Source organism: Mus caroli, chromosome 19 (assembly GCF_900094665.2).
Source record: "Mus caroli chromosome 19, CAROLI_EIJ_v1.1, whole genome shotgun sequence".
NCBI classification, from domain to species: Eukaryota; Metazoa; Chordata; class Mammalia; order Rodentia; family Muridae; genus Mus; species Mus caroli.
In genome coordinates, this window is record NC_034588.1 from 42,206,616 (window position 1) to 42,215,624 (window position 9,009).

The 9,009-nt window shown below is 54.0% G+C and overlaps 2 protein-coding genes across 5 annotated transcripts in view; one reads left to right on the forward strand and one right to left on the reverse strand.

The window, feature by feature from the left end:
* Positions 1–206: 206 nt before the first annotated feature.
* Poll (DNA polymerase lambda) lies at positions 207–8,384 on the reverse strand. 3 transcript variants are annotated; one of them, XM_021151674.1, is made up of 9 exons: positions 8,308–8,384; positions 7,405–7,541; positions 6,474–6,768; positions 6,088–6,247; positions 5,557–5,874; positions 3,795–3,968; positions 3,002–3,130; positions 1,439–1,607; positions 207–1,100 (listed from the first exon to the last, which is right to left on the reverse strand). In XM_021151674.1, the coding sequence occupies exons 2-9, from the start codon at positions 7,514–7,516 to the stop codon at positions 736–738; spliced, it is 1,722 nt and encodes a 573-aa protein (XP_021007333.1). In that variant the 5' UTR covers positions 7,517–7,541; positions 8,308–8,384; the 3' UTR covers positions 207–735. The 3 variants fall into 3 exon arrangements, with proteins under 3 accessions (XP_021007333.1, XP_021007334.1, XP_029328405.1); XM_029472545.1 differs by lacking the exon at positions 207–1,100 and adding an exon at positions 1,180–1,253; XM_021151675.2 differs by lacking the exons at positions 5,557–5,874; positions 6,088–6,247; positions 6,474–6,768; positions 8,308–8,384 and having other exon boundaries at positions 214–1,100; positions 7,405–7,467.
* A 20-nt stretch (positions 8,385–8,404) lies between these two features.
* The window catches only part of Dpcd (deleted in primary ciliary dyskinesia homolog (mouse)), an 18,848-nt gene continuing 18,243 nt past the window's right edge, over positions 8,405–9,009 (forward strand). For both annotated transcript variants that reach the window (XM_021151885.2, XM_029472547.1), the window contains exon 1: positions 8,405–8,527. In XM_021151885.2, coding sequence (XP_021007544.1) covers positions 8,464–8,527 — 64 coding nt within the window. In that variant the 5' untranslated portion in view covers positions 8,405–8,463. The remainder of the gene's footprint in view (positions 8,528–9,009) is intronic.

Here is a 9,009-nt window from a genome sequence, read left to right on the forward strand (position 1 = left end):
CATGTCCCACAATAGTCCCATCTTAGGGCCACAGGGAGGACTGAGAGGGGCCCCTTGTGTCGACTCCAATTCCCTCTCTTACCCTGTACCCCAGGCCGGGCTAGAAGGCAGTCAGTGGGTTTCTGACAGTGAGCCCCTCCCATCTTTGTTCTGCTGGAATGGAGGACAACAGGTGGGGTTGGAGCAGCTCACAGACTGCAGGCAAGTTGAATGTCAGAAGCACTTTATTAGGCCCCAGGGCCCTTAGAAGCCACCCTCAGAGTCTGGACAGGCCACCCCCAGCAGCTCCAGCTGCACAGGAAGTGAGCGGGTGAGAGAATCCACATGGCTTTCTCTACTGTGAAGGCTCACGGAAGACGCTGAACCCACAGCTGCTTCCCTCTCCTGCAGCCCCTGCTGACCCCACACAGCTACATCAGTCTTGGGGTGGAAAGGGAAGCTTGGGCCTTCAGTGCAGGAAACCGCCTTGAAACCAGCCACCTGTTCTGCTTGAACAGGGAAGGGGCCGTGTGAAAACCTGTCACTGGGAGGAGAGAGGACAGCAGCATAAATCCTGTCCAGGAGAGAGAGCTTGCGGGCTCTCAGAATCAGACTGGCTCTTCCCTGCAGGCCCAAAGCTTCTAGCTTGGTCACTCAGGGCAAGCATAACTGACAAAGCAAGGCACAGCTAAGAGGGTGGGAGATGGCTATATGAGGCAGTTCATTCAACATGGTTCCCCTTGCCCAAGTCCTAGGTCACCAGTCCCGTTCAGCCGGCTCCCGGTAGGGCAGGCCTAAGTGCTTGAAGACGTCCTTCTCCGTGGGGGTGGGCAGCACTTGTCCAGGCCCCACCTTGACACCTTGGCTGTTCCGGACCACAGCTGCACTGAGCGCATGCTCCGACAGGCTCATGCCCTTGGTCTTGGCCAGAGCTCTCATGGACCGGTTGAAGTGGGCAGAGCCGGTGAAGTAGAGCAGGGCACAGGCAAACTCACAGTAGGGTACCACGATGATGTCGAGTCGCCGGTGGCGCTGCCCGGGCCCCGGGAGCCGGCACACACCCAGGTATTTCTGCTGTTGGCCATTCTCCTCCTGGCTCACCAAGTCATCTGTGAGGAACCCTGGTCCAACACAAGGGATATCTGGTAGGGCAGGGAGCCAGGCCTGATAGTCTCACCTTCTCAGGTTGCCTAAGGTTCTTTATTCCCAGCATACCCTGTGCCTATTTGTGTGTTGAGTTGAGTGGCCTCGCCCCTCTGAGCCCAATTCCTCATCTGTGGAAAGCGGGCAGTGTCATCAGGTGAGATTTGCCCCTGTTTTATTGTCTTTGGCCCCAGGAGAGGTAGGATTCTTGCAGAGCCCTTTCCCACCCAGCATGTCTAGAATCGAGAACTTGGAGGTGACTGCTAGGAGGTGGCTGCCCACTGGTAGCCTGCTCACCCAAAGTCAGAATGGATACCTTGCTGGCGAAGGCTGTCAAGGAGGCGGCTGAAGATGCCCTGGTGGGATCGGCCATCGGGGTGAGTAATGAGTACGTCCACATCCCCGCATGTCATCTTCCCCCGTCGGTAAGAGCCACAGGCCACACATAGCAGCCCAGGGTTGAAGGCCTGGGCTGATAACCGGACCTGGGGAAGAGCAGGGAGGGGTGAGAGGCTGAGGCCTCTCCCAGGACAGCACCCAGCCTTCGCCCCAGCCTTCCCCCGGGATTCATATTAAGCTGAGGGGACGCGCCGGGGCACTGGAGAGGCAAGCCTGTTAGAGGCCTGAGGACGTTGGCTCTGCCTCAGCAGAAGGCCCCTGTGCAAGAGCAGAGTGACTCTCCGTGGGTTCTGGCCCCCGACCCACATCCAGCGGCCAGGCCTGTGAAAGGTCTGCCAATCACAAAGGCCACACCCATGCAGCTCAAGCAGCCTGAGAGCCTGGAGCTGATGGCGGTGTGGAAGCTCGGGGTCAAGGCCTGAGCAGGTGGCTGGCAGACAGTCTCCAACCCGGCTGGGAGAAAATGAAGCACACAATACCACTGCACCTGTGGGAAGGGGAGGCCAGGAGCTGCCCACACCGTTCTCGGAGGGGTGAGGCCGGCCTGTTAAAGAAGGATCTGAGAGACCTAGCCCGCCCCCTCTGCAGTACACTGCAGTTGCTCACAGCCAGGACACCCCAATTGCCCTGACATAGTTCTGCTAGTCCCTTCAATCCCTTCTTGGGTCTCCCAGGAGAATGGGAAGAGGCTGTCTGGTTGAGCAATCCCACCGGAATCCCTACAGCTGGAGCCCTGCTTGCAGGCAGCCTGCAGTGGGGAAGCCGGTCTCTTTATATGGGCTAGGAGCTGGCGGCTGACCAGGGCATTCTCTGTGCTGTACGGACACCGTAGCTGAGTGCGGGGTCAGCATTAGCACCGCAGCTCTGTGATGGGTCTATCCATCCAGCACCGGTCCCACAGTTCCATCTGTGGGACCGCTGCTGGAGGCTTATTCTTCCTCATCTAGGTCTCTCTGATCCTTCTGCTAACAGACTGGTTCATCTGCCACTCACCAAGACCCTTGCCCATGCACCAGCCTGCTCCCGATGCCACTGAACAAACAGCAGACATCTGGTATACCCTGTCTCTCTTGACTCAACCCTGCACATGAACTTACAGACTCAGTCCCTAGCTCTAAGCTGAACCTTTAACTTGGCTAAACCTGATTTCTTGGCCAACTAGATGGGTTGTTTTTTTTTTTTTTTTTTTCCTTTCTGTGATGCTGAGGATGGGCAGGGTCTTAGGCATGCTCAGTAGCGCTACCTCTGAACGACATACTCAGGCCTTGAGGCTGTGCTTGCCCCATGCGAGGCGACTAGTGCCCAGAGTTCATGCTTAGTGACCTTGAGACCAGAGGGCTGCCACTGCAGTGCCCACCCCACCTGGGGTTCCTGGACCTACAGCTCTGGTAGACGCAATCTCTGTCGACCTCTTAACTTCCGCTGCCTGTGGGGTTGTCCAGCTAGGGCTTTAGGAGCTGCTGGCTTGAGCTGTGCCTACCGTCTGCTCAATTTCCGCAGCCTCCTCCCTGGGCATGCGGTCCAGGAAGTCATCATAGTGCTTCAAGCCAATGGCCTGCTGAGCGGTCAGGGAGCCCAGGCTTTGGAGGTCTTCTAGGTTTCGGAAGCCCTGGAAGAAAGCAACCAGAAAAGAGGCTATGAGGACCCAGGACTAATAAACAGACCAGAAGTCACAGGTGGCTGTCACAGCAGCTGCCATGGAAGACAGAAGGCAGGACCAATCAAGTCCAGCCTCTATTCAATGGGACGGGATCTGGGCATGCTGGTCCCTCATTCCTCGGTCTAAAATGGGTTAGGGCTTCACGCTCACTAACTGTCAAGATCATTCTTGGCATGGCCAAGTTTGAGAGCCACTGTTCGAGACATGGAGCCCAAAGCCTGGGCTCCTTAGAAAGTCCCTTGCTGAAGCCAGGCAGATCAGCCTGGTCTACATAATAAGTTCTAGGTTAGCCAGGGCTACATGGTGAGATATAGTTTTTTTTTAAAAACCACAAACAAACAAACAAACAAACAAACATAACAACAGAAAATCCCTTGCTGGTATGTGGGACAGAGTAATGTATTTATTGTTTCTGTCCACACGTCAAGGACACTAAGCCACATGGCTGTTCTGGGGACAGGAGGGGGACCAATGTGAACTCTGGCGTCCTTGTAGTTGAATTTCACTCCCATGAGGGCCCAGGGTGGGAAAACAGAGGGACCCAGGTTCCTGCAGGTGAACAGGAAGGGGTGTGGGCAGAGACTCTGTAACAGCAATGGTGGGCTGGCATGACCTGATGGTACCACATCTGGGCAGTCTTCGTCCCAGCTCCCCAGATGTTGGAGAAGAGCTCCAAGACAGGCACACTGTCACTGATGTGGTCTAGCTTCCGCAGATGCCCACTTTCCAGGATCTCCACGACCTTCTCCGCCATCCGCTTGCCAATTCCCGGGATGCTACAGGCCTCCTAGGGAGGAAGTGGCACAGAGGAGGATGAGGGAGAGGCTAGGAAGGGAGAGCCAGAAGAGGGGAATGTGGCTCCTTCAGCAGAATATCTGCCCCAAAGGTAGCCCAGCAACCATATGGAGCTTGTCCTTTGGTTCCCAGAGACCAGCAATAAGAAGTAGAGAAAATGGCCAGGCAGGAGGTGGGAGGCGGGAGGCAGAGACCGAGAGGCCAAGGTGCAGAGGCAGAGGCAGAGGCACTGGAGAGAGACTCTGTCTCCAAAAGAAAAAAATAAAACAAAATAACCACAAAAAGAGGTAGAGAAAATGACAGTGCTCATCACTACCACCACTGCCACCACATCACAATTCTGCACCCACATTCCCAGCAGGCCCACTGAACTGTATTACCTGTAGCATGTATGGCGGGGGGGGGGGGAGATGTCCCGCTGCACTGCACTGCTTGCCTAGGGACTCACTGCACCACACTGCCTGTTTGGGGGGGGGGCCTCAGCACTGCCTGACTAGGGGCTCACTGTACCACACTGCCTGACTGGGGGCTCCCTGCACCACACTGCCTGTTGGGGGGGTGGTCTCAGCACTGCCTGACTGAGGGCTCCCTGCACCACACTCCTGACTAGGGGCTCACTGCACCACACTGCCTGGGGGAAGGGGGTCACAGCACTGCCTGACTGGGAGCCCACTGCATCACACTACCTGAGGGCTCACTGTACCTCACTGCCTGGGGGCTTACTGAATCATACTGCCTGTCTGGGGACTCACTGCACTTCATTGCCTGACTGAGGGCCCACTGTACCACACTGCCTGACTGGGGGCTCACTGCACGACACTGTCTGACTGGGGGCTCACTGCACCACACTGCCTGTTGGGGTCACAGCACTGCCTGACTGGGGGCTCACTGCACCACACTGCCTGAGGGCTTACTCTATGTCATTCTGTGCTACTGAGACCATCTTCCAACCTTACAAAACCCCTGTGAATGGCCTACAGTTGTTAATTCCTTTCCAGTGATTGGAAAACTGACAGAGTAACTAACTTGCCTAGAGTCCATAATCAATGGACCCCAGAGTCTAACGCATGAACCACCACCCCTGGCTTTAAACTTATCATATAAAACACTCAGATGTAGAGGAAACAGTGTATGTAATAAGCCCCTAAGCACCCATTTTCTAGTCCTAACGATTTTGCTGGTCTGTTTTCCTTTCTCTCTCTCTCTCTCTCTCTCTCTTTCTCTCTCTTCTATCAGTTTGTCTCTGTATGTAGATCCCAGCCATTACAAACTCGTTTTTTTTTTGGTTTGTTTGGTTTTTTTGTTTTTTGTTTTTTGTTTTTTTTTTTCGAGACAGGGTTTCTCTGTATAGCCTTGTCTGTCCTGGAACTCACTTTGTAGACCAGGCTGGCCTTGAACTCAGAAATCCGCCTGCCTCTGCCTCCAGAGTCCTGGGATTAAAGCCACCATGCCCGGCTCATTATAAACTCTTAAGTACTAAGTCGGATGCCCACTGGTGACTACAGTTAACCACTAGTTAATGACTAGTGCTGCTGTAACCAGCACTGAATAAAGAAGAAACAACCTCCTCCCCCACGTACCTGGTAGGAGCCGACAGGCTTGGGGAAGCTCTTGAGAGCATTGATAGCCTTTGCATAGCCCAGGGCCCTCCACTTGTCTCCCTGGACACTGTAGGCTTTAGCCAGCACTTCCAGCTTCTCTGTGATGTGCAGATTGTAGTTAGTTGCCTTCTGGCTCGAGGGCTGTGCACAGACCCACTTATCCAGAGCTTCTGGCGCTGGGTCAGGCCCACCATCTTCCTCAGGGGGAGTGGGGTAGTGCCCAGTGATCAAGGCTTGCAGATCTGCTGAGCTAACCTGGGGCCCTTCCCCATCGCTGGCTTCATCCTCTGAGCTGAACTGCAAATAGAAGAAGAGAGTGCTGTCTGGTGGGGAGGTGTCTCCTGCTTTGACTTGAGGAAAAGGCCCCACGGGGCTTCCTCCGGAGCCCAGCCTGGGGCAGACATAACTAGTTGAATGCAGAACTGAAGAGATGGACAGGTGCATAATCCAGAGAGACCTAGAATTTTCTGTCTCTCTGTGATCAGCACCCTAGGCTGGGAGGCTCCTCACCTGGGCTTGGGTTCTTGATGGCTTTTCTGCTGTTGGGGGAGGAGACACAGCTCTGGTGTGAGGAGGGGAAAGAGACAAGGTGGTCCTGGGTAAATCCCCCTGGGTGCCAGGAGCAGAAGCATCTTGGCCTGACTTGCTGGGCTGTGGTTTGTCCAAGGACCTAGAGGGCAGGGGGAGGTCACAGAGAGTTAGGGTATCAAAAGTCTCACCTGTCTCTGTCTCCCCCCCCCCAATCTTTCTCTACACAGAAACCTTGGTTTCCAAATATGTCCAATTTAAAAAGTACGAGTGTTTTTTTTTGTTTGTTTGTTTGTTGTTTTTAATAACTCAAGATGGAAACTCAAACGTTATCAACAAACACCTGAGAAAGGCTAAGAGCAGCCAACCTCTTGGGGATGGGAAGGCTGAATCCTTCCGTGTCTGTCAGCCTTCCCTCCTGCAGGCACAAGCTCAGCCAGGTGGACTTCACCAGCTGGGCACCAGGGGGTAGCTGGGGCAACCTGAGGAGCCGGAGAGCCCGCTCATAGTCCATGCCTTCGTCCACCACGATGTGAGTGACTCCTGGGGCCTGGGCAGAGCACACCTGGCCGCCATGGTGGATAATCTGCTTCTCAAAGAGTTCAACCCGGGCACGTCCAATGCCAGTGGGCATAATGTGGGCTCTCAGGGAGCTCAGCCATCCTGTGGAGAGGATATTCAAGTGGTATCACCATAGCTATTATTATTATTATTATTATTAATTTTATTGCACTATTATTTGAGACAGGGTCTCATGTAGCCCAGGCTGGCCTCAACTGACTATGTAGCAGAGGATAACCTTGAGTTTCTGATTCTTCTGCCTTGACCTCTAAGAACTGGGATTACAGTTGTAGGTCAGAGCTATAATGAACTGTTCGAAGTCACCTCCCTTCCTTTTCCTGCCATCCAGAGAACAAAATACCTTCAAAGAATTCTACCGCAAACGTACAACAAACTTCCTTTTTTGGGGGCGGGGGGTTCAAGACAGGGTTTCTCTGTGTAGCCCTGGCTGTCCTGGAACTCACTCTGTAGACCAGGCTGGCCTCGAACTCAGAAATCTGCCTGCCTCTGCCTCCCAAGTGCTGGGATTAAAGGCTTTCAAGTGACGCTCCCCCCCACCCCCAGTTTTTTTTTTTTTTTTAGTAAACTTCCTTTTTTGTGTTTGCTTTTCGAGTTTGAGGCCAACCTGATCTTGGCCCCTCCACAGGCTAGGTCACTTGTGTTAATTTGACTCTAGCTGAAAACAAGAAGGCCGGAACGTTCCAGTGTGTGTGTGAGCTCGAGGGTGGACCGGCTCACCTCTAGCTTCTCCCGCCTCCCTTTTGGGAATCTTTGCAAGTGCTTCTGAAGATAGATCTGCATGACTTTTCTTCCGCTTGGGAAAGGCCTTCACGATGCCCTGAGGGTCCATTGAAGGGCGCTGGATCCTGGCCTTTCTGTTTAAGGATTGAAAGCCAGCCCTTAATAATTTGGCATAGAGATGGGATTTAGGGGTAACAGGCCCCTTTCTCAGAGGACTCGGAAACCCCAGTTAAACCTAAGTGATTTAATCCTAGTGCCACACACCCACCAGCCTTTCAACCCTAACCGTACTGAGGGAAGCCAGGGAAAGGTTGGGATTCTTGTGGGTGTAGGGGAGATGTGGATCGAAAGGAAACAACGGGGGTGGGGGGTGGGGGGAGGATACAGCGCAGAGTCAGCCTCTGCGTCCCCTTCCAAGAGGCTTTTCCAAAATGATAACGGGTTAGGGAACCGGACCACATCTTTAGGAGAGTCTTCATCTCCCCAATGAATTGGAGTCTAAGGGACATGTCACATAAACCTCACATCATCTTTCTCTAGCCTCAATGTGCATTCGCAGAAGAAAACCTGGGGAGTGAGGCTTCAGAGAAAGTTGTGGGCACGCTGCGCACCTGCCCCTGTCGCAGTAGCCCCATCGCGCGGGTCTGAGCCCCGCAGCTGCAGGGAGGTGGAGTGCAGCCGCAGCAGATGTAGGGTGCCCTCACAGCTGGAAGTGGGCAAGACCGAAGCAGACGTGCCACAGCCACTGTGAGCAGCTGGTGTGAACCAGGGACTCCCAGCTGGGGCCAGAAGAGAGTTGGTGCTGGATCCCTAAAAGCTCTGGGAGCATCCCCACCCCACCGGGCCCCAGGACCGGTCCAAAGTAGGTTAGAATCTCCCGGCAAAGAGAAATAAACTCACCATGGGAGCCAATGAAAACGGATTCGGGGAGGAAGGGGTAAAGGAAAAAAAAAAAAAAAAATCAGTTCCCAGAATACTTCCCGGGTCATCCGGAAGTGATCATTGGTCGGGTAGTTGCCATGGCAGTGGCCCGGCGCGTTCCTGGGCGGAGAGAAGATGGCGGTGACTAGCTGGTTGGAGGTTTTGCGGTCGGCCGAGAAGACGGCACTGCTGCAGGATGGTAACTCGAGACCCCTCGTCCTCCCCCCCCCCAGGGCGGGCACTATGCGCCCGCTCCCCCAGGGAGGGCCTCAGCCTGGGTGGGCAGAGCTGGACCTGTCGCAGCAGCCATCAGCCTTCCTGCTTTTGCAGAGGAAACCAGCCCAGGGAGATGACCCGAGTGGAACCCAAGTCTTTGGTCACCCACCTCAAGAGTTCTTTATATCATCTCTCCCCGCTCACAGTTTTGTTGGTATTTCCCAATAATTCATTTTTACATTCATCATCGTTCCTCAGGGCTGTACCAAGAGGCTAATTCTCCACCCCATTTTACTGACGAGGAAACTGAAATCCAGGAAGGTTTTAGACCAAAGCCAGGTTTTGCAAATAATCAGGTATAATTTGTCATCTGGGATCCATGCACCTCAATTTGGGGGTCCTATTGATGACAGCAGTCCCAATGGCATAGAAAGGAGAGACTCCAGGGTTTTAGATCAACTCTAA

Coding starts and splice junctions, on each gene's coding strand:
- Poll (XM_021151674.1), bottom strand. CDS start 7,516: ATGGACCCTCAGGGCATCGTGAAGGCCTTTCCCAAGCGGAAGAAAAGT. Junction 6,769..7,404: donor GGAGGCGGGAGAAGCTAGAG/GTGAGCCGGTCC, acceptor TCCTCTCCACAG/GATGGCTGAGCTCCCTGAGA. Junction 6,248..6,473: donor AGCCTTCCCATCCCCAAGAG/GTTGGCTGCTCT, acceptor CCTGCCCTCTAG/GTCCTTGGACAAACCACAGC.